This window comes from Triturus cristatus, chromosome 3_1 (assembly GCF_964204655.1).
Source record: "Triturus cristatus chromosome 3_1, aTriCri1.1, whole genome shotgun sequence".
NCBI classification, from domain to species: Eukaryota; Metazoa; Chordata; class Amphibia; order Caudata; family Salamandridae; genus Triturus; species Triturus cristatus.
The window spans coordinates 353,682,145-353,707,536 of NC_140583.1; the positions used below are offsets into that span (position 1 = coordinate 353,682,145).

General features: G+C 44.7%; 1 protein-coding gene across 1 annotated transcript in view; it reads left to right on the top strand.

The window, feature by feature from the left end:
- The window catches only part of MPHOSPH10 (M-phase phosphoprotein 10), a 169,686-nt gene that overhangs the window by 36,553 nt on the left and 107,741 nt on the right, over window positions 1-25,392 (top strand). Inside the window, exon 3 of the mRNA XM_085644088.1 lies at window positions 18,483-18,607. Within this exon, the coding sequence (XP_085500214.1) occupies window positions 18,483-18,607 (125 nt within the window). The remainder of the gene's footprint in view (window positions 1-18,482; window positions 18,608-25,392) is intronic.

Genomic DNA, 25,392 nt, shown 5'->3' on the forward strand with positions numbered 1-25,392 from the left:
TTACTCATACACCCACTGAGACACTCATGCACTCACTCACACAATCGGTGTCTATGGTTAGTGATTACAGTTAGATAATAAAATTACAAAAACCTTACAAATTCAATTAAAAAAACAAAGGTTACAGGGACGTTCTGGTTAGGAAATAAAGTTTTTAAAAAGTTAGAAATTCACTGAGAAAACCAGAAGTTTCAGGGACGTTATAGTTAAGCTTAGATTTCACTCGTACAAAACCAGTATAATTCAACAGTCTAGTTACCTGAACTAACTTAAACTTACGCCCCCACAATTCACTACTTATGAACTCACATATTACATCACTCATGCCATGGTCAGTGACATCACTGATGACTTCTAATGAATTGCGCATAGGGACACAGGAATCAATTTTGGTCTCAAGAATAAGAGTGGTTCCCAAAATGGAGGCTGGAAATAGCCTGTAGGATAGGGGATGTAAATTGAAGATGGTCCTTAAATTAGAATGTTGTTGAATGGTGACCAGCTCCTTTGAAAGTAAGGAGAGAGAAAGGTGTTCCTCTAAAAAGTCAGTCTCTACTCACCTCCTGCTGCATTTTTCCCCCAGCAGTCTACAGAGACAGGTTTTGTGCATCAGCCCAGTGAGGGAATCTCAGCTCCTTATGTTCCATGTGTCTTTGAAGCCCCTGTCTGGGAACACCCATCCCATTCACAATGACATATGGCTAAGTGGCTTGATACGAGGTCAAACCCATGACCTGAAACCAGAATCAAAAAACAAAATCAGGCTGGGGAATACACAATTGCAGTCTACGAGCTCAGTATAAATTGGTGTGGCATTTCCAGATCAGTGTTCCAGGGATTTCTCACTGACTGTTGCCTGATGGTCCATTGCAGTGGACTGGGGAAGACTGTTCGGTTGCAGGAGAAGTGCTTCAGGGCATTGAATTCCATTCTTGGGTTAAGAACACAACTTTAAGTCTTGCTTAAAAGTTTTTTTTCTTCTCTTTAGAGAAACATAGTCATGCAAAAGAACAATACAGAAGGCTGCTTATCCGCCGAACAATAAAGAAGATACTTGCAATGCTATGTCTCCCACATTCATCCCTTTATAAACTATTGATTGGTGCATGTGTTGTGTAATATGTCTGCAACCCACCAGAATGTTCTTTGAATCTTAATTCTGTATCCACCAACCCCAGTGCCCCGGTAGCATGTCTATGTTTGCTATTTTTTCTGATGTTTTTGAGGGCAGCTATATACTTTATATACCTGAAGTATTATTACCACAGAGACAAACCTAATCTGCCCTTCTTAAAGTTTATTTTTTATGTTTAATACTTACAATCCTGCTGCACAGCAGCCATGCCACTGTAAAACATGACTATAAAACCTATATGAACCCAATGACTCGGTCATAGGTTAGATATATTGGCTTTGCATATGCTTGTTTTTTGTTGAAGATGCTTTAGACATATGACTTTATCCTAATGAGACCCGTCAGATCCACTATCTGGTTGAAATGTCAACACAACTCCCTCTCTCCTCCCCCCCTAGAATTGTTTCATACTGGAATAATCCCTGCAATTTTTAAAAGGCTTCATATTATCTTGAATTATGATATCAACCAAGGATTTTGTACAGTATTTTTATAACCTTGAATATATTTGTTCCCAATTCGCCAAGTATTGCGTTATCTGCACGAAAGTACAAATATGTTCTAAGAAATTCATAATTGCAGAGCTAAAAACCAGCGAACTTCCTCTTCCACCCCCACCATGCACTGCTTAAGACCTCGCATGACATCACTCATGACATGTTGTATGATATCATTTATGGCATCTCCAAATTACATCATTAATGACATCATCCAAACTTCTTTTATACACCTTGCTGTGTAAACTGGTATACCATTAGAGCTATGAAAGTAAATGCAAAAAAAAGCACAGATTAATATGAAGAATCTTTACTGCTGTCATACATAAACCCCCCATAGGTAAAGCAAAGTTGCGTTATTTGCAACATTGACCCTATACTATACACTTAATGCCAAATTCATGCTGACTATGAACAACTGCTGTAAGGTTAACCTTTCCTGCACACTATGTTCAATCTGCATACAACTGTTCAGGGAAAACCAAGTTCCTCCAGATACTCAAGTCCTGTTACATAACTAATGGCCTATTACAGACACTCGATTTGTATCAAAACCCTGACAGTCACTGAACCTACATTGAGAAATTAAGTAGCTATAAGTAGAAAAGTCGGTACTATTAACCCTGTTTAGTCTATGGAGAGCAGGTACGCTGTACTACACTGTTTGCAGACAGTGAAACTCTCATGAGGAATATGCCACAGAGCATTAAAAAGTATCTATCAAGCACAATGTACACTCTATGCTGAACCTGTCCAAAGAGATACTATTCACTCAAAATATCCAAGGTTTGAAGGTGCTAAAGATCATACTATCTACAGCCTACATACTGAGGTGAAAACTTTAGATACCATCTTCTGAAGCAAAACAATAACCTGTACATAGCTTAATACCTGGTCCACACTGTCTTCTAGGCCACTGCTAGGGCGCCTGGATAACCTGAAGTAGTGTTTCTGTGCAGGTTGTACTCTCACCCTGCTGCTGGTTGTTGACCGGGGTAGTGACCAACAAGTCCACGACCTTTCTTCACAACCTACATCCAGCAGGGTATTTTTAACCCAGGCCACAGCCTTACTCCCAACTCCCAGCGATGCAGCTCAGCAAGAGCAACAAAGCCCAGCTCGGCCTGTAAAGCAAATCATTACCTCAGCCTGCAAAGCATATCTTTGCAGGGAATGGTGCTACAGCTATTGCTATGATTACCACGCAGAAGGAATCATTGTTTAGTATGAACACAGGTGCAAGACCAAAAACTCATCCTGATCATAAACCTGTACTTCGTCCCGGGGCATAACAATGTTTGCGCCCAGAGAGGACATATTAGACTTACTACCTGCAACTTTCCCCTAGGTTCTAGTCTTTGCTGATGTACCTCCTCTGAGGGACTCCCAAGTGAAACCTAGGAGGAGCTTTGGTATAAATGTATTGACTGGCTTAGTAAACCTAAACATTTTAATCCCATAAGCTTCAATGAAATATTGGTGGTGCGGAGAGTGGGGTGGATAGGCCGATCAAACAAAGATATTGAGGGAGTCTGCATCATTGTTAATTTTAGTAGACTACTGAGGGTGCATAATAAATTAAAACAGCAGGAGTACATCGACTGTACTAATTCTAAAATCTGTTGTCTCCCTCTTGGCTATTTTTACAAGCCCGCGGCATTAATAATTCAATCCCTCCCACCAATCTTTGCACTTGGGAACAGGCTTTTCATTTTTAAAAGACCTTGATGGGTTAGACTGAGTCTACAGAGAGGCCCGGATCTGCAATTTTCTGGACTTGGCTGGAACATCGGAGCATTTTTCTGCTGGTTCAACATCTGGCCATCTCTAAAAACCAAAGCAGACAAACTTAGCATCCGGTGCCTTGCAGATCACGAGTGGTGTCCCCATCCGGAGGTGGTGCAAGGTCTCTTTCAACAGTGGGGAGAGCCTTGGTTAGATCTATTCGCCTAGGAGCGACCGGGCGCAAGTCATCCTTGTGGCTCTGGACTGAGCACGGAGAGTTTAGTATCCCGAGCTTCTGCAAAAAAGCATCAAACCTCCGATCGGGCTGCACCTTCGGGAGGCTCTTCTGTAGCAGCAGCAGGGGAGGGTCCTCAACCCGAACCTGTCCACTCTGCACCCCCTTGTGTGACAATTGAGCAGTTGACAGTTGAGAGCTTTTGACCTTCCTGCCAAAGTCTGTGAGGTTCTTCTGTAAGCTAGGCGTATACTCCTGGTGGCAAAAGTTTGTAAATACTATACAGAACGGTCTGTTGACTCTTTGGCTGCTTCCCTGTCAGATGTTCTTCTTTTCATGCCCTCCTTGGTCTCTGCTCTGGGCACTCAGAACGATGTGGGCCAGAGAGTCCCAAGAGTGCAGCGTAGCATAAGTCCATACCAAACATCAGCAGACGAGGCAGCAAGAGCAGGCCTTATAGTAGCCCAGACTGCATGGGCATGAACGCTAAACACCAGGGCACAAGTCCTAAACAAGCATTGGCATAGCCAGTAGGTCTCGTCTTTGGGACCTTATAAGTATTTAATTATGCAGCACAATATCCTTGGTGCAACATCAACCGTTGCATGGCTAAACACTTATAATGTCCCAAAGGCGAGACCTATTGGCTATGCCAATGCTTGTTATAGTTTCTACTGTTTGAAGACAGGCTGTGAATCTTATCCTCTGAACTGTAGACTGATTTTTATGAATTGTTTGCTTTAAAAGTTTTAAAAATACCCACCGTGGTTTTAAATGTACCTTTATGGATACATTTGTACGTGAATTAAGAATAAATAGATTAGTTGACAGTCTTCTATTTTATGTAGTAATTGTCGTGCTGACACAATTCTGTCTAGTTACTAAAGGGTGCTTACAACACTTAATTTGTTGTATGTAGAATCTTTATCCTGTTGCAAACTTTTTCTCCATAGCCTGAAAACCTGTGTGGAACATAATGGACACAAGTTGTAAAGTGTCCCCTGCACACATGGTTACTCTTCAGTGCATACATTTATAACGTCTTCAATACCCCTATGATGCATAGTAGTATTTTGTAAGGAATTACACCATTATCTGGACCACGGCTGTACAAAAATAGGTAGAAAAGTAACATGGTACTCTCACCACTATGAAACAAACCAGAATACTCATTGTATGATGTCATCAGCGATGTAATAGGCGATGTCATCCGTGATGTCATAGAACATGTGAGTGAGGTCATAATGGCGGGGGTGCAAGTTCTACTTGGGGCTGCTAACATAACTGGTGAATTTCTTTTTTTTTTTTCTTTTTTTTTTGTTCAACATGTTAATGTTGTCTCTGACAAATTCACTTCTAACTTTTTTTTTTTTTAACAGAGTTTTATATAGCGCAAACTTGACCCAGTATTCGGTATCAGAGCGCTTTACATAGCACCAGTTGCTTTACATGAGGAGACACAATTATTTTTTTTGTTTTGTTCGGCACAGGGAGATTAAGTGATTTGCCCAGAATCACAGGATGTTCAGCGTCCTTGCCGAGACTCGAACCCGGTTCACCAGATTCGAGGTCGGCCGCCCTAGCCGTTAGGCCAACTTCTCTTCCCATTTTCAAATCTGGGGAACCGGATTCGAGTCTCGGCAATGATGCTGGCCATCCTGTGATTATGACCAAATCACTTAACCTCCCCGTGCCTAACAAAAAAAACCAAAATGTATGTTTGTCCTCATGTAACGCAACTGGTGCTTACTTTAATCTGTGAGTTTTTAGTGATTTTTAGGTGTTTTTTTTCTTTAGGGCTGTCTTTTTTAACGGAAAGTAATACTCAATTACAATCCGTAAGGCGCTGTCCACAAGCCAGGCCGTGTGCAGCGGAGACCTGGCTTGCGGGCAGGGAAACAGATCAAAAGTCCACTCTAAGCAGGCGGGAGCATTTTTTAGGCTCCCACCAGCTGGAAGAGGACTTGGTGTTTACTCCCGCTTAGCGGTGGATTTGAAAATGCTCCAGCCAAGCGATAAGAAATGCAGGTTTCCATGCCTGTGTGGGCTGGGAAACCGCTGTGTCCCGGGGGTATTCTCCCTGGGACATAGCATCTGAGCTGGCCCCGGGGCCATTGATGGCTCGGGGAGGGGTGACGTGGCCTACTTGTCCCTTCACCTAATCAGCCCCAGGGGTGGGCTCCTTGGTGCTTTTTTCAGGATCGGGGACCGGGGCCACGTTACACTCCCCCCCCCCCCCCCCCCCCAACCTCCCCCCCCCTTTCTTTATATAAGCACATTTTGGACCTGGGAGTTGTCTCCCCAGGGCCTTTGGAGGCTCCAATTTAAATGGTCTAAATGTAAGAAGGCTTTCAATCCTTATGCTAAAGTATCCGCTTCTAATCTCATCCCTTAAAGGAAAACTTCACTGTTGATTAATTGTTTAGGGTGTGAGGGACAGGAAATATAAACATTTTTACCTTACTTGGAGGAAGACTATGAGGCAGTGGATTTGAATGAATTTTTATATATGTATAAAGAAACTTGAGCTTTTATTGCCTTCTTAAAATCAGTACTGTGTTAGAGAGGTGTAAAGAATGTGACTTCTCACCAATAAGCCACACCTAAACCCTGCACTCCCACTTTGGAGGCAAACATACCACTGCACCTTTAAATAATACACTTTGAGCAGCACTCCCTAAAGAAGAGGAAAAGACGCAGCACTCCCTTTAGGTGAGGCAAGAAAACAAATCCAGGCGCATTTAAAATACCACACGCCAGTTTATTAATGCAACATTTTAGAATGGTAGGCCAAATATATCAGTAAATGCAGATTCCCAAATGTCAAATGACTAAAATGCAGTATACAAAATGGGGAGTAGAGAGGTACCACTCAACATGAGTAGTGGAGGTGGATACATCCTCCCAAGGTTAAGCTTATAAACATAGTGATCCACCCACAGGTATGTAAGTATGTATGTATGACAGGTCCTCCCAAAATAGGTATGTATCCCCACAGTGGTGGGAAGTACACACTAGTTGTTTAAATACCCCTCACACACCAAAAGGGCCCTTGGTGTCATGCTTCATCATAGGGGTCTTCCCGCCCCTCTACGGGACGGGGCGTGCTGCGACCTACGTTTGCGTGGGAGCACTGTTGTTGTGAGACAACTATGTGTTGTGTAGGGGTGTGAGAGGAAGGGTCAGGGGTGAATGGGAGAGTGAGATAAAAAATACCTGGCTCGGCGGTCTAAAGAATTTAATATACCTTTTGAGCTGGTATTACTAAAAGGTGGGGGAGGAGGTGCGTATGCCTCGATGAACTGTGCCTCCTATGTCTGCCGACATGTTTCGAAGCTCCCCAAGCTTCTTCTTCAGGAACATAAGGATCCCTTCCTATACTCACAGTGATGTGTTATATCATCATAAATGTATGGTGTAGGAAAATATTATTATGCAGGAGAGATGGCTGTATGAAATCTTAATGCCTCACTCGGTCTTTGTAGTCGTTATACCTGTGAAAAATAACAATGGAGGAAAAAAGGGGGGGGGGGAGAATGTATTTTACATGCTAAATGCTTGATCCATTGTGAGCATTGGTGACCTGTAAAAAAGTGATGATATAAGTTCCATTACAATTAGTTTTAATGAAATGAAGTGTCCTTGCGTGAAGAAAATAGGTGAAGGACGATAACAAAAGACAAAACACACACAGAACATGAAGCACACACTCGATAAAAAACGGACCTCAGTTGATGAGCCCATAGAATTCATAAATCTATATTGTAGCGCTTAGTATGTGGTAGGACATCAGAAATCAACCAACTTGAAGTTTGTAAGGTTAAAGCACCATGAGTCTTTGAACGGGTGGACGGAGTGCCTGATAGGCTATCTAAAAGAGGAAAACCCGTTTTTACCAGAGAGGATTGATCGGTAGTTCATGGACTCATCCTTGTAAACGTGAGACTCCTATCGGCTATGCCGTACTTACGACTCCTGGGACACTGCCCTGCTTTGTGCAACCTCCCCGAACGGCTCCGCTGGATAACTGAATCATGTTCAAGGTTCAGTTTAAATATGGTTGCCGCCTCAATTACAGTGGCGCGAAAACCCGGGCTGCACCTGTGTGTGGCCGCCTGAATGGAAGGGATTCGCGCTGACTCTGCCTCTGTTAAACCGGAAGCGGAAGTCTCAAGGTGCGGGCAATAGTGCAAATATTGGATAAAATTCCAATATTTAAGTTTATATGAGGCGTGGGTTATTGAAATTGTAATTTACTAAAAGTTTTGACAGCGCCTGTATGTCGGTACGTGAGTTGCCGAGATAGCTCCGCTTACACTCCCCGGGATGAACCGGAAGTGTAAATCTTCTGCCAATGATGTTGTGTGAGTTGCAGGGATACCTCCGCTGACATTACCCGGGATGAACTGGAAGTGCAAGAGTACATGCAATGATGTTCGGGGAGACGATGTTATTTAATGGATAACGTTTTCAGAAGAAAGTGCCTCGTTTACAGAACCTATGTACTAGTTAGCGAGTCATTTATGTTTATTTGTTACTCGATGTAACCCCGAAATAAAAAAGGCGGGGGAGGAGGGTTCTGAAAACAGGCTTTCTAATCGGATGTCCGGTGATAAAGGGAATAGGATGTCAAAGCGCACTCAGAAGTGGTAGATGCCTATAGCGAGAGATAGGCATCTAACCACAATATATTGATAATTACATATGGGCCAATAGATTATAATCACCCTATGGTATAGCCAGCAAATTACTGGTCATTCATAATGAGGGTAAGTTTTTTGACCAAGGGACAGGATGATCAATCAATCAATCAATCAAGAAATTTGTATTGCGCACTACTCACCCGGAAGGGTCTCAAGGCGCATGAGGGAGGGGGTCTGCTACTGCTCGAACAGCCAGGTCTTGAGCTGTCTCCTGAAGGCGAGGTGGTCCGGGGTCAGTCGCAGGTGGACGGGCAGGGAGTTCCATGTCTTAGCCGCCAGGTAGGATAAGGATCTTCCTCCGGCGGTGGTTCTCTGGATGCGAGGGACGACGGCGAGGGCGAGGTTTGCGGATCGTAGCTGGCGGGTGGGCGTGTAGAAGGTCAGGCGGTCGTTGAGGTATCTTGGGCCAAGGTCGTGGAGGGATTTGTGTGCGTGGGTGAGGAGTCTGAACGTGATCCTCTTGTTGACGGGGAGCCAGTGCAGGTCCCTCAGATGGCTCGAGATGTGGCTGCGTCGGGGGACGTCCAGGATGAGTCGGGCGGAGGCGTTCTGGATACGTTGAAGTCTTTTCTGAAGCTTGGCTGTTGTACCGGCGTAGAGGGTGTTTCCGTAGTCTAGTCTGCTGGTGACGAGGGCCTGGGTGACCGTCTTCCTGGTCTCGGTCGGGATCCAGCGGAAGATCTTACGGAGCATGCGAAGGTTGTGGAAGCAGGCTGAGGATACGGCGTTGACTTGTCTGGTCATAGATAGGGAGGAGTCCAGGATGACGCCCAAGTTGCGTGCGTGGTCCGTAGGCTTGGGTGCGGTGCCTAGGGCCGGGGGCCACTAGGAGTCGTCCCATGCGCAGGGCGATGGTCCCAGGATGAGGACTTCTGTCTTGTCTGTGTTCAATTTCAGGCGGCTGATGTCCATCCATTTGGCGACGTCTTTCATCCCTTCGTGTAGGCTGGTTTTGGCGGTGTCAGGGTCTCTGGTGAGGGAGAGAATCAGCTGGGTGTCATCGGCGTAGGAGATGATGTTGAGGTTGTGTTGGCGTGCGATGGCAGCGAGGGGTTTCATGTAGATGTTGAAGAGAGTGGGGCTGAGCGATGATCCTTGCGGGACGCCGCAGATGACTCCGGTGGCCCCAGAGAGGAAAGGAGGGAGGCGTACTCTCTGTGTTCTGCCGGAGAGGTATGAGGTGATCCATTCCAGGGCCGTCCCTTGGATGCCGGTGTCGTTGGACTAGGGTGCGGTGGCAGACAGTGTCAAATGCTGCGGAGAGGTCTAGGAGGATGAGTGCCGCTGTTTCACCGTTGTCAAGCAGGGCTCGGATGTCATCGGTGGCTGCGATGAGGGCGGTCTCGGTGCTGTGGTTGGCTCTGATTCCGGACTGTGATGGGTCGAGGGATCCGTTCGACTCTAGGAAGGTGGCCAGTTGCTTGTTGACGACCTTCTCGATGACTTTGGCGGGGAAGGGAAGGAGCGAGATGGGGCGGAAGTTCTTGAGGTCGGTCGGGTCCGCTGTTGGTTTCTTCAGTAGAGCGCTGAGCTCGGCGTGCTTCCATCTTTCCGGGAAGGTGGCTGTGTCGAAGGAGGTGTTGATGATGTCTCGGAGGTGGGGTGCGATGGTAGAGGCGGCCTTGTTGAAGACATGGTGGGGGCACGGGTCTGTCGGCGATCCGGAGTGGATGGTGTTCATCATGCGTGTTGTGTCTTCGGGGGTCACCTTGGTCCATGTCTGGAGGATGGCGGCGGGGTGCGTAGGTTCGGTCGATGGGTGCGGGGGTGAAACGCCGAAGCTGTTGTGGATGTTGGCGATCTTGCAGTGGAAGTACGAGGCGAGGGAGTCGCAGAGCTCCTGTGAGGGAGTGATGTCGTTGTTGCCGGTGCTGGGGTTAGAGAACTCCTTGACGATGTTGAAGAGCTCCTTGCTGTCATGGGCGTTCTTGTCCAGTCGTTCCTTCAGAGATTTCTTCTTGGTGGTGCGGATGAGCTGGTGGTGTCTGCGGGTAGCGAGTTTGAGGGCGGTCATGTTGTCGGCGGTCTTGTCGAGGAGCCAGGCCTTCTCGAGGGTGCGGCAGGCCTTCTTGGAGTTCTTGAGTTCGTCGGTGAACCAGGGGGCCTTCTTGCTTCTGTGCCTGGTGAGTGGGTTCTTCAGTGGGGCGAGGTCGTCGGCACAGGAGGTCAGCCACTGAGTGAGGTTGAGGGCTGCTGTGTTAGGGTCCGTTGTCCTGACAGGTGGGTTCTGGCTGAGGGAGGTGGCGAGCTGGTCGACGGTGATCTTGCTCCAGTTCCTGTGGGGAACCCGCTTCGGGTGGTGGTGGACCGTGTTCTTTTTGAAGCTGAAGTGGACGCAGCTGTGGTCAGCCCAGTGAAGTCCGGTGGAGTGGCTGAAGGTGACGTGCTTGCTGGATGAGAAGACTGGGTCGAGCGTGTGGCCGGCGTAGTGGGTGGGGGTGTTGACCAGTTGCTTCAGCCCGAGATTGGCCAGGTTGTCCAGCAGGGTGGTGGTGTTGCGGTCGTTGTTGTTCTCCAGGTGGAAGTTGAGGTCCCCGAGGAGGATGTAGTCGGCGGAGGGGAGGGCGTGCGGGCTGATGAAGTCGGCGATGTCTTCGCTGAATTGTGTGCGTGGTCCCGGGGGTCTGTAGATGAGTGTGCCTCTGAGGGTGGTCTTGGGGTTGAGGTGGATCTGGAAATGCAGGTGTTCGGCGGCGTTGAGAGTGTCGGTGGAGTCAGTCGAGATGCGAATGGTGCTTTTGTGGACGATGGCGATGCCTCCTCCAGTCTGGTTGACGCGATCTTTCCTGATGATCTTGTAGCCGTCCGGGATGGCGATGTCGGGGGCTGAGGAGGCGTTCATCCAGGTTTCCGTGAGGAAGGCAACGTCAGGAGATGCGGTGTCGAGGAGGTCCCAGAGTTCCACAGCGTGTCTGTGGATGGAGCGGGTGTTGAGCAGGATGCATTTCAGGTGGTTGCTGTTGTCCGTCTTGGTGGGGGCGGTGCCGGTGCGGAGGCAGATGAATTTGCAGGATCTGCAGGCGAAGGGTCCGTGGGTGTGTCGAGGGGATGCTTGGTGGCACCCGGGGGTACGGGCGGTGTTGAGTGCGATGAGTGTGGCGGCATCCTAGGTCCTGCGGGGGGGCTGGCGGGCGCGGGGGCCAGGGGGTCTGGCGCTGGGCGCGGTCCAGGCGCGGACGGGCGCAGACGGGCTTACCTTTGGCGCACCTTCGGCGCTCAGTCGGCGCTCCCGCTGCGCGCGGTCGCTGAGGGGGCGTCATAAGTAGTGAGCCGGAAGGGAGGGTCAGCTGGGAGGCGGGAGGCTGGGTGGCCAATGGGAAGGAAGGGGAGGCGGGACTGCGGGGTCAGTGGCGGGAAACCGGAACTGGGAGGCGGGAAGGAAGGCGAGTGACCGGGGCAGCGGCGGCGGTGAGCTGGCACGAAGAAGGGCAGCAGAGCAGGCAGCGAGCGGAGGGCAGTACCTGGAAGTTGCGGGGCAGAGGTCGGCGGCGGCGGATGAGGTAAGTGGCGTCAGGGGTGTCAGCGGTGACAGCAGGCGAGCAGGCAGGCGTCGGGTAGTGGCGGGGCAGAGGTCAGCGGCGGCGGAAGAGGTAAGTGGCGTCAGGGGGGTCAGCGGGGACAGCAGGCAGGCAGGCGTCAGGTAGGCAGGCGTCAGGTAGCTGGCGTCAGGTAGCAGCAGTGGAAGGGGAGCGACCACCTGTGAGGAACCTGTGATCCATTATTGTTGGAGTAAGATGCCCAGAGCGGTGTATGATATGGCCCGCCTACATAGTGCTAAGGTAAATCCATGGTTGTTTGTTGTTTGTTGTTTGTAAGATGTTGTATTGTGCCATCGGTGTCTCCACACTGTCCTGCCATCCATATGTACTAAAAAATAGTATAATTACAGTGGAGTCAGTCCCTGAGGATTTGGGAAATCGACGAATATAAGAACCAATGTGGGTTGGATCAACAGATTCGCCGAAGTAATGCGAGCTGGGCAAATAAATAGAGTTCACAAGCTCCAACTTTTTGGAGTGATGAATACTTCTCCCTAAGTATTTGGAGAAACGAAATATAGAAACCAATGTGGACTGGACCAACAGTCTCACCAGAGTAAGGCGAGCTGAATAGAGATCTCCGACTTCCGATGGGGTCAAGCGGTGGCCTGTCAAAGCCTCCGACAGGATAACAGCAGTGTTGTGCACACTCAAAAGCTGAAGCAAGGCAAAGTCAGAAAGCAAGATGGCATGAGGCCATGTCAAATCCATTAGTAAGAGCTCATAATTCTCACCAATGTACAACACAATGCACGTGTGCACCACAGCTCACAACACTGCACTTCTAAACCAAAAAGTACATTCCACACCTCTCTCTCAAGCTTTCAAATGCGCATCCCACACCTTCTATTCTTGGCAAGACTATTCTACTCCGTGACATCTCCCACTGAAAGACAGCAAGATTACAAGAAGGAAGAGAAGCAGGCATATGCAGGACCGTCTCATATATTTAGGCATGGGTAAAATAACACACTAAAGTTAGTTAAAATGATGGTAGTCGAAGGTCATTATAGGGTGCCAAACCACAAGAGTGCCTCTTTCACTACAAGAGGTAACACTTTGGAATGAGGGAATAGAGATTTGGAGAAAGTGTGGAGGAGTCTATAACTACCCTTAGGAAATTGGCTGATTCTGGCAAATGTAGAGCCATTTTGGAGGAGCGTATGAAAAATCAGTTTACGCTCGGATGTCGCTCTGATAAGGTGAGGCAAGAACTCTGGTTGAAGGATGATCCCACGCTTAATGAAGTCATTTCCATTGCCGAACAGGTTGAGCATTTCTTAACTTGTGTAGAGGAGCTAGACAAAAACAAGAAAGCTGTTATTATCAAAGTGGACTTAAAGGAGGATGACGGCATCCAAATTTAAGTTTAAGGGTGCATAATATAGGTGTGGAAATCCAGGACATGTCGCTTCTTTTAAGAAATGTCCTGCGTTGAATGCACTGTGTAAGCTCTGCAACAAAAAGGGACATTGCACTAAATGTTGTTGTTTACCTAAGAACAAGAGAAGGGTTAATGAGGTATCTTTTGAATCAGTCAATGTTGTAGAAGGTAGTATTTTGATGGTCTCCACTGACAATGGAAAGACAAACCATTCAAAGAACTAATTTCCATTGATGGGTTGTGCTCATTTTGATTCTGGGTCTTGTTTCACTCTGAGGCATTTCAAAAGGAATTTTGTGATACAATAACATTAAAAGATCCTGATGTGATTCCTGGTGGATATGAGAACAAACAACATAATTAAGGAGCGACTTTGATGCTGAAATTGGATTTAAAATCAGCAAAATCTTTGTGAAAGTGTGTGTTCTTGTTAAAAGTGATAACATTTTGAGATGGCCATATCAAAGTGATCTTGGAATGTTATTGGGTCTTAGTGCTTCTTCCATAGTAAAACTGCAGATTTATATCAGAGAGGTACAAATGAGTCGGGTTAAAAGTTTAGAAATTGCAAAGATGGAGGACTGTGCCAAATTTATTGATACATTTTCAGATGTTTTTAATGAGAAGATGGGTTGTTTGAATGGAATGGTTCATCAAATTCAACCGAAGTAGGGTTCCACGCCTGTAGCGCATAGAGTTTACCTAGAGCCATTTCTATGAGAGAATCTGTTCAGAGTTAAAAAGATTGCGTGAAGTGGGCATCATTGAGTCTGTGGACAGCTCCGAGTGGGTTGCTCCCATTGTTGTCACTTGAAAACAATTGGGCGGCATCAGATTGTGTGTAGACTTGGGAGCTCTGCATAAGTGTATAGTGATTGATGAGTTTCCCTTGTCAAATATTACTGAGGGGGTGTCCATGTTGCATGGGACACGATTTTTCTCAACCTGGATTTAACAGCAGCATTCCACCAGATAAGGTTGCATCATGATTCTAAAGACCTTACCCCCTTTAATACTTTGTTCAGTACATACTGCTTTGTATGTATGCCGTTTGGTTTTGTGCTCCTGTATTCCAGAGGATGATGTACAAGTTGTTCAGGGGTGTGGGCGGAGTAAAATGCTTCTAGGATGACATATCAATCTTTGGTGAAACCTTGCAAATACATGATTTTAGGGTGAGGCAGATTCTGGAGGTGCTTAGAATGAATGGCTTCATTCTCAAACTCAGTAAGTACAAGTTCAGAAGAGAAGAAATTGAGTATTTTGGTTCACTGTATCAAATTTAATGGGATCCCTCCCAGAAAGTTAATTTCAAGCATTATGAGTGTGCACAGTCCATCGAAATAGGAAGAGTTGATGTCTTTCCTCGGAATGGTGGTGTTTCTTGCTAAGTTCATTCTCAGATTGGCTTCTTAAACAATTAACATGAGATGGTTGCTAAAGAAGAGACAAGAATTTCTGTGGCGGGAAGAATGTGAGAAGGAATTTGTGAAGGTGAAGAAAAGTCAGGAGTGTGTGAATAATTGGCAGTGTTTTGACCCATCCAAGCATTGTTTTGCAATGACTGATGCCAGTGCAATGGGACTAGGGGGCTGAAAGAGAGGCATTAAGGGTTTACTGGGTGATGAGGAACTTTTTTTATGGGGAAAATGTTAACTATTCTGACAGATCACAAACCCTTAGTAGAAATGTTTAGTAAAAAAAATAGTCTTGATATTCTCTCTATGTGCATTAGCAGGTGGATTGTTGGATTACAAGAATATTGTTTTGTACCTGGTTCTCGCAATAAGGTTGCAAATTGTCTTTCCCAACTAAGTTTGGTCTTGAAAGAAAAGGAATGTGATGACGATAAGATAATATAACATGTGTATTTGTAAAGCGCACGCTCACCCAGAAGTATATCTTGGTGCTGAATAGCAGATGTTTATTGTTACCCAACACAATGGTACTCATTTTATTGACCTCACAAGGATGAAAGGCCGAGTGGACCCGCCGGGATTTGAGCCTGAGACTATGAGGTCGAACACAGGGCCCTAGAGTGGACGCATTGGTCCACAATGCCACCAGACTCTGAATGAAACACAGTACTCCTAACATAGCTCCTCTTTCTGAGCCCTGGATGCCTTCCAGTGGGTAAGAAGAGAATCTACTTACCCAGTGTTGGTTTGAAACTGTTGAATTGTTTCTTCTTGCAGCCACTTCCTGATTTCTGCTTAGGTGATCTACCATGAGCTAAGTCACAAAGACTGGTGGTTCTTGAATCTGCATCTTGTGAGAGGCATTGCCCAATAGGCCACAGGAGCACTAGTAATCATCTATTGGGCCAAAGTAGTGCAAGGGAAAATGACCTGTAAGACCCGGAAACCCCTCATAGCATATTGACCTACCTGGTCTATCCATCTGTGGTCCACCTGAAGTGGGAATTTATATCTAAAAAAAACTGCTACCTCTTTGGCCCCCTATTGAACCCCATTTGGTAAGCTGTTCTAAAGCCGAGCTAGTGTCTCCTGTAACATGAGCTCATTGTTCCCTTATTGCTTGGCAGCCTTTAGAGTTGCTCCCTTTTTAGGTCTCGCCTGAGCCAGCGCTTTAGCGCTGCTCTGGCGAGAGCTATAGAAAGCGGGATTTGGAAGTGCAAACGAGTGCTTTTCAGGCCGCCAACTACAGTGCATGTGCGCCGGGCGCGCGCACCATTTGGCAGCCTGCTGATCACTTTCCCGGCCGCTTTGATGTTCTCAGTGAGCCGCTCGGCCACTGAGAACATCAAAGCGGCCGCGAAAGTGCACACCATTTGCCACCCCTCCCTTATCCCACTTCCTGCTTGTTTTATTGGATTTTCGATCTGCCTTCATTCCCCTCTAGCACTGCGCTCTAACGCGAGACGTGTGACACCAGGGAGACTCGATTCCATATTTAAAGGCATGGTGCGGGATGACTTCACAGGCACCTCAAAGTGTCAGTGTGTGTGTGTCAGGGTTCCAAAAACTTTTTCAGGGCCAGTGACTCAGGCACTCTCACTGGAATGCCATGGTTCAATAATAGCATGACTGGTCTATTTTTATTAAACTTTTTTAGAAAAATTATGCATGCACATACTTTCTAGATGGAATGTTGCTGTCAAATTTACCGTGCACCTTTTATAATTGCAGCCTCCTGCCCCAATCGTTTACATTCCCTATTCCTTATTCTCACCCTGCAGTGAGAGCCGGGCTCGCTGCCACCTGGGCGTTGGCCCATCGCCCACCCCCCCTCTCTCTTTCCCCTTAAACACATCACATGGACGAGTTCGCAAACTTCGAGAGGGAAAAGTGCTCAGTGTTTGTCAAGCTCTGAAGGCAAACAGCAGCCGCCGCATTCTGGGATCCTCGGCTGCACAGTCGCACACAACCTTGGACCGCTTCCGGGAGGCGGAGCCAGAGCCGGGGCTTAGACACATGATGGGCCAAACTGCGCCAGTCACTGCACAAGAGGGGCGCTTTATGTTTCTGAGCTACAAGCTCACACACGCTGCACACCCGCCTTGTCGTTTTACAGACCAGAGCCCTTCCTAGAGGGCCATCAACCTCTTCATCTGGCAAGCCCCCTGACTGCCACCGTAGCTCCAAGTTCACACTTTGTACCAGCCCACCGCCTCTTCTCTCCATCAAGCTACCTCCCTGCCCTCACCCCTGGGCTTGCAAGTCCCGCAGGACCTAGTGTGCTTAATATGAGCCGGTGGTTTGTGTGCTCAACACCAGCTTTTAATTGTCAACACCGATGCTTATGAGATTCAGTCGCCTGGTGGCGCGGTCTCGTATTTACAACAACTGTTGTTTATTAATTCAATATACATTAATAATGGCCAATACCTGCCGCCCATGCCATTCTTATAGCTCTGGGGGCTTGCTAGTAATTGTGCTGGCACTGTCATTGGCAGAGATGGCAGGGGCAATGAATGGGTAAGTGCACGTTGCAAAGGGCTCGTGAGGAGTGCCCTTTGCAAGGGGGAGGGGGGGGGGGGGCTGAAGCCCTGTGAGTCCAATGGGTGTTGCGGGCCTGGCCTGTACCACACTGTGATAATGTGCGTCCTCATCCGACCCGCTCTCAACAAGCATTGGCATAGCCAATAGTATCGCTTTTGGGACCTTATAAGTGTTTAGCCATGCAACAGTTGCATAACTAAATACTTATAAGGTCCCAAAAGCGAGACCTATTGGCTATGCCAGTGCTTGTTACCTTTAAGTGACCCATTGTCATTCCATGTGAGGCATCTGAAAGGCACAGGGATGCTATCGAAGGAGGTACCAGTAATCATGCATTTCTATGGCAATCTGTGGACAGAGCAAGTAGGAATGCTTGTAGAATATCTTAGTGCATGGAATAGTTGAAACAAGCTACAACTGAGAAACCTACACCCACTACTAACTGTTGAGTAGTTGCAGACAGTTAAGCCGTCGTCTAGCGACAGTAAGGCCGATGGCGGTGCCCAGCCTAAGTGTCCCATATTAACTTCCATGATTAAAGGACAGCCACAATAGTGAGAAATAAAACGTAGTCCCTCTACGGGGAAGCCAGATACCCAAAAAGGATAACATATGCATAAAGCCAGTTGCTTGGCAGAAGATATTGTGTCCAAGGTATCATTGCCAGGTGGGTCTCTCTCACAGTCAGGTGATGGATGTTGCCATTTCAGCATCAGATTTCTTGGGGAAAGCCAGGGAAATAAACAAATCAAAGTCTGATTGCAGGTGGTCGCTTTATTTTGCTGGCCATAGAAATGTCACGGAAGCATTGTAGGATATGGAGGCATATGCCTGGGACCATATCAGATGCAGATCTGGAATGCCACCTTTTACAGCACCTCCTAGGCCATTCATTTGACGGGTGGGCTGCAACTCCTGAGAGGTGTTCACTTTTTATTTAATGATACCTTAAATGAAAATTGCAGAATAATTTAGCAAGACTGCCTGTAACCTTGTCCTTTTTTCAAATTGCAAATATTATTAGAGTACATTTTATTTTGAAATCAATTAACGTTTTTGGTTCCATTCTTCTGCATGTATTTGCATTGTGCCAAATTAAAAGTAAAATAAGTAGTGAGTACACAACATTGGTGAGGAAAAATGAAGTTTGTAAGCCACCTGAGTCGCTTGTGTTTTATTTCTTATCTGATGCTGTATGTTTTAAAATGTGCAAGTCACAGCCAATCACTGCTGAGGTGTCTTATTCATATCTATTTGTTCAACTATAAACTACTAATTTTTTACACACACTTACAATTTCAGCCGATTAAAAGTTCACGAGACCTCCATTATAAAGACTACTTTGATCCAGTTCATCAGCAGAATGGTAATGTTGAACCAGACTTAGATGATGATAATGAAGAAGCAGACGGCGAAGAGTCAGTGGTGTAAGTGTATCTGAATAGCCTTCATACTGTTCTGAAAATGAAAGGTTGGAAATGAATGTTCATGAGTAGTTAGTGTGTGTGTGATCTGTTTCAGAAATTAATGTTCTTGATTTTGAGTAAGTTATGTTATATGACATTTGTCTCGTAAAGACCAAGAAGTATAATTGTTTCAATGCAGATGCACAAGTATGTTTAAGACTGAGAGAGAGAGTGTTTTATCCAGAAAAGAGTGCCATACTGGGTTTAGAACTCAGGTCTCCCCGATGGAAGATAATAACTAAGTCCTTAGACCAAATGTGTCATACATGGGTCAAATTGAATTCCTTCTTAATTAAAAGATAAGACAAGATTTCAAGATGCAGGACTGTCATTTTGAATATAAAATTGCACTCTTTTTCTTCTGAAAGATCTAACTACAGGTGACTGCAGATTTCCACAACATGACTGTCCCTGTACTCCACACTCCCTTATTTTTATTACATTTACAATGCATTGTATTTTTTATTTTTTTATTTTTCATTTACCTTCTTCAGTGTTTGAGTGCTTTGTATGTAGTACCTTATGTTGAAAGCTATTTTGATGTTGTAGGTATGCTTTCTTTTTTTGTTTTGTTTAAAGAAAATTGATTGATATTATGTAATAAGACAATTATTAAGAACAATAAAGTACCTTGTAAATATTGTTATAAATACATGGATGGAAAAAGGGAGAAATTAATACCGGATCTAAAATTCTAACTGTCCTTTCAGAGAATGTATAATATATAAGCAAGTATACAATATGAATCTCTGAATATGCAAGCACTATTAAGTATAAAAGTTAACAAAATGTTATATAAATAATTTAAACAATAACAGATCAAGGTGGTTTGGATACATCCTTAATAATTGGAGAATACACATTGGATTCAGCTGCAACCTTGGATAAAGTAATTCTCTTTTAGATAACAAAGTCATGGGAGTGACATGCTTTATCTAATCTATGGCTAAAATGAACTCCATACCACCATGCTTGAAAAGAAACCATGCTTGAAAAGAAACATTCAAATTATCTTTTCAATCTTTTGTCATCTCTTAAAAAAGCTACAGCTATAAGATCATTAAACTAACAATTCCGTTCGTTTGATTCATGTCATAGACACAGATCAGTGGTATTAAATGGTAAATTAGTTTGAAATATACATGTAATCTGCCACCAAATATTATGCCAGAATTCAGAAATATTCTTGCAATCGAAAAGCATATGTTTTAAGTCTGAAAGGGGTTTATTACAAGACCAACAACTGGTAATCAAATTAGAATTCATTTTTTGTAATCGATCAGGTGTCTGTAATCTATTGTATTTAAAAAGTAAGGTGTATATAGCATTAGCAGTAAGATGTGATTTATGTAGTTTCCTCATGACTTTATTCCACAACAGAGTAGATCAAGAGAAATGTAAGTCTCCTTCCCATAGGAGCTCTAGATTAGAGTTTGGTATTTCCACAAGAGAAGAGGATTATAATACTTTGTAGATTAAAGAGGCTTTTGGAAAGGAAAGATTAAATCATAAGAGCTAATTATTGTGCGGAGAGATAGCATTTAAGTTATTTTTGTGTAAAGTATCCCATAGACCTTGTGATAAAAAATTATATTTGTTTTTGTTTCTACAGTGGGAAGGAAAAGCAAATAATGCCTGAGCATCCGAAAAAGATATATTAGTGTAATCTGAAACAAGTTGATTAACCCATATAAGACCTTACGTCTTCAGGAAGGCCAATATATAGGTTTTGCTTAATTCTAATTCATGTATTTAACCCAATTGTGGAATTTAGAAATGTAAACCTGGCACTTTAAGCAGATAAAAACAAGGGATGGAGTAGAGAAGAGGTGTGTTTTAAAATAGATGAAGTTAAGCCAGGTGGTGGTTTTGTAAATGGCAAAGATTCCTTAAAAGTGAATGGGGTTATAAATTATTGTTTAGTATCTACCCATAGAGGATATAACAGAGTATTGGTATCTGAGAACCAAAATGCTGATTGTTTAAGGCGAAAGGCTTGATGATATTATTTTAAACGTGGAAAAGTAAAACTTCTTTCATCTTTGGAAAGTTTCAATCTGGAGAGTGCAATACATGTTTTTTTATTTTTCCATATGACACAAACAAGTTGAGTTAATACTTTTCAATATAAGAAATCGGAAACTGTTGAGGAGTCCTAGCAATGATGTATAAAATAATGGAAACCAACATCATTTGGTCTGGCCTGCAGACAGCACGTATGCGATGTCGTTTGGCAATAATCTATTTTTTCTTAAAACAAATTAAAACCTCTAAAAAGGGGTTTTAAAAAAATAAAAACCTCTAAATATGCGTTTTTAGCCCGCCTATTACTTACAATTGGTTGGCTTCATCTTTACTTTCATTTCCTTGCTTCTCATTGGTCAGCATATACTGTCTTCCCTTCCTCATCGTGTGTTCTCTCCTTCGATGGAGCATGATTGATCTATTTATTGGTGTCTTTTTGCTTTCTAAGCTGAGATGAAAGTACTTTTTTCTTGTTCCTCTGTTGCCTTCTTATTTGGGTGCAGTTGCCTCTCTGCTCCCGGCCCTCCCTCTTGTTTTATGTTTGCTGTCTTTTCTACCCCTCCTGTTCAATGTCTGCAAATAATTCATTCCCCCAGGGTCTAAATTGCACACCCTGCCACACAAATATTTTCTGCTCCATATATGCTCTAGGACATTTTAACAGATTGATCCATTGTGCGTGCAGTCCTTCCAGAAGGCGCTACTAGTCGTACAGTCATGAGTATGTCCTGCATCTCTCACCACAGTGAAGCATTCCCAGTGTAGTGCTGTGACTCCTCATAAGGTACTCCATCCATGGGCACCTGGTACGCCTGACACATTGGCATCCGTTTACATGGAAGTTTACATTGTCCCAGGCTAGGATCCTGCGTGTGGGAAATGAAGAGCTCCGACCTCGGGCATGTGTGTTTATATTAACACAATAAACACAGCATCATCAAGAAAGTACTCTGATACCGCCTCCGGTGTCTTGGAGTGTGTGTCCACACACAGCTATGACTGTGTTTGTGTCAGCCAGATACTTTATGAAAGAATGTGTATGCATCCCCAGGTAGGAACTGCATGTATAGGGGCTGTCCTGGACAGTAACCGATCTGTTGAAAAACACCATGGTACTTGCCCATCCTTGGCCTTTGTGAAGCTTACCCTCGCTTCTCAGCAATCCTGTTCACATCCTAGTTCATTGCTTTTCACTTCTCACAGCAGAATGCCGGAAAACACCAAACACTCTCCAACTACACGTGTTCACTGTATACGGAGGTATCTCAAAAAGCCAGAACACATACTTGGGCCACTGAATGTACTACTTCTCTGCTTGTCATTCAGCAGTGGTTATACCAAGTTTTATCCTTGATCCACGAAAGTCTTACATCAGAAATGCGCAACTGTATAAAGGATTGTCCTTCTTCGCACTGCCGCCTGTTAGGTTGAAATGCTTACATCAACATAAGGGATTGGAAGCGGCCTAAGAGCTGCCAATATGTAATGGATGTGCCATGCGCAGCATCTTCATACAGTCATAAGGAACAACACTTTGCATCGTGGTAATTGTAGTTTTATTCTTTCAACTACCAGCTGGTAAAGTGCTCTTGGCTAAAAGAGCAATACTGGCTGAAGCTGGCAAATAGGACTTGTGATCATGCAGCATCTGTGCAGGGGTACTGTATACTGTAGCACTATAACACATGTAGCCCTAATTCTGACAAGAAATGCGTTTGCTTTTGCAGGCTGCTCTACCTTATACCTATTGACTACATACGGAACATCCTTTTAAAAATATTACTTCTGGGGCAACGGTTAAATAAATATACCGGCGCACTTTACAAGTGAATCAGGTTCACTCGAATAACCCTTTTATGTTCTCGGACTCTAGGCGAAGCAATCCTGCCCTGCAAGGAAACTTGAGATGAATATTGGGCACAAGCCAGAGGTTGCTGGTGGGCTTCTGCCACAAACTCATTCTTTCCTCAATTGTCAAATATAGCATGCACGTGCTTTGTAAAACTGTCCCAAATGCATAATGATTCCACCTCTCCCCATCTCATCTTTATATTTATTATCCGGTTTCATGCAGACACCAGACACAAATTGCTATTCCATCTATATACTTCTTTGAGGTGTTCCAGACACAGTGAAAATGGCTGTTAACTCGCACAGCGTCAAATATGTGAAACAAAATCAATATGTTTAAGTGCAATAGCAGACTACTAACACAACGATATCCGCAAAAACATTATTTTCCCACTGTCCCACTATAGTTTGCTTATCTGTGAGAATTTAAAATGAGCACCTTTTCCAGAGCCAAGAGTCAGGTCTTGCTGTATAACGGGATGTGTCACACCCTCCCAAGTAAAAAAAACAAGCAGTAGCAGAACCAATATGGCTGGCCGAAGTGAGAGCTTTTGGCTTTTTCAGTGTGTTCTAGCCATGTTGTACAACAGCTGCTGTGCATTATGGTTGAAATGGAAGGAAAAAAACGCTGTTGGTGCTGTCTACTTTTAGCCACGCTGCACGGCAGCTGCACCGCTGTACAACATGGCAAACAAAATATTGACAAAGCCAATAGCACTTGTGTAGGCAAGACCTATTGGTTTTGCCAGTGCTTGTTTTTATTTGGTCTTATCTTTCCACCCATGAGAGAGAGAGAGATGGTTCCCTCTAGAAGTATTAGCTGTTAGTAGAACGCTGTAAAGTTAAGTTTAATTGTGTATTTATTATTTGTGGCAAACCATGAACCTAAATATTTGATTTTGTTAAGACTCCAAGAAAAATTTGAAAAACAAAACCTATGTTTAAAACAAAATGTATTTAATTGCAAGACCAGATTCTTTTTATTTGATTTATAAAGTTTACAAAATATATTCAAGGCTGAGAGGTCATTCTTACAGACAAAAATAAAATAAAAGGTACAAACCGAAATCAAGATATAGGCAGGGCATACTTGAAAATATGACTACAGTACACATCGGAAAGCATTTCTCTTGTACATAAAATAATGGTATAGCCCAGGACCCAACTCAACGAGGTTCAGTGCTAATGGTTAACCAAGGGGGCGTCCCTCTACAGAGGGAAAAGGTCAGACCAGAGACCAGCTGTTAGTTATTCCCCCGCCAAGCAGTGGGCTTGACTGGGCAGCTCTGGCTCCTGTATCATTGCTCTGACTGTCTGTCACTGCTGTCACAACTCCCCACTAGGTATTGCTTGTACAATCCTTAAAAGTCCTTTGGACGGTTCTGATGGGGTAGCAGCTTGTTGTGTATATCGGTTTGCGTATTACAATATAACAGATTTGTCCTCCAGTCTCTTATCAATAGAACTGGCTCCTTGGACCAGCGCATGGCAACCTTACGTTTGGCCAGCAGCATACCCATCACTATCAGCTTCCTATAACTTTTATCTATTTCCATATCCTACCCAAGCAAAGCTAGAAACGGGTCAGGTATCAGGACTTGCCCCGTGATGTCACTCATAGAAGTGAAAACCTCACTCCAAAATTTAGAAATTCCTGGACATAACTAAGCAGAATGTAAAAACCCGGCTTCCTGCTCCATGCAGCAATCGCAGCGGGCAGAATCTCGCAGCCCATAGCGAAACAGCCTAGCTGGGGTTTAATAAACTCTATTTATGTATTTAAAGTTTATTAGGCGGTGTCTGCCATTTAGGGACATGTGTTTTGTGACTTTGCAGCGATACCTCCAGTGCCTGTCATCAAGGACCAGGCCTAAGACACTCTGCCAGTCCAAGCGGGTCTTGGAGCATGTTGTTGTCTTGTGTTCTAATGAGAGTGAGTAAAGTATTATTAGCTTAGCAGGGGAATCTGCGTGAATAAAATGCGTGAGGCAATACGGGGGCTCCTTCATATCGTCCTCTAGAAGCTGTTGCCTTCATGCCTAGCCCTGGCATACTGGAATTGGTTTAATGGCGCATGCTTTAAGCGATCGATACGCCCTTTTCCACCCCTGTCTGGAACCAGGAGCACCACTCCAACACAATCAGTGGTGAGTACATGAGGGCTCACTGCCTGATACTCTTAACAACCTATGCCAGGCCTTTGTAATCGAGTATGTGGAGTCCAAAATGCTATGTAGTCTGATGTGAGGTTTAAAGAGGGACTGCAGCAGGGTGTCTGGAGCAGTCGCATTCCTTTCTATATTTAAGTGCATTAAAAATCCTGTTGGCCATGTATCCAGCTGTATGCGTGGGAAGCCTGCGCCACTCGATAGTATAATTCCAAATCAGGAGCCTCCTTGCAAGACATGATTTATTTAAATTCAGTTTATAACTGTAAACAGTAGTGAATGAGTCCGTGAGAAAAGGGGGGCTTGAACTCAGGGTATGAAATAAACCGTAATCATCCACGTAAACGTACAATTTGAATTTTATCTCCATAAGGTGTAAAGTAGTGGGCCCTAGGCCCACATACTAAATAAAATAATGACACGGATACCAGGTTGTGGGTGCATAACTGCCCTAGAGCATGTGCACTTGGCCCCTTTTATTAACAGGGCCACCTGACTAGTGACGCCTTTGTTGGATGGATTTAAGTACTGCCCCTTGGAAGGGGCTGCTGCATTATATGTCCATCAGGATGCTAGATTCCTCCCAAAATCCAAAAGAAAAAAAACAAATCCAACATGTGAAGCAACCAACAATAGACTGGATAGTACTCTAGATCCAGTCAGCAGGACAGTAGTGAATGTATGGACTGATAAAACTGGCTG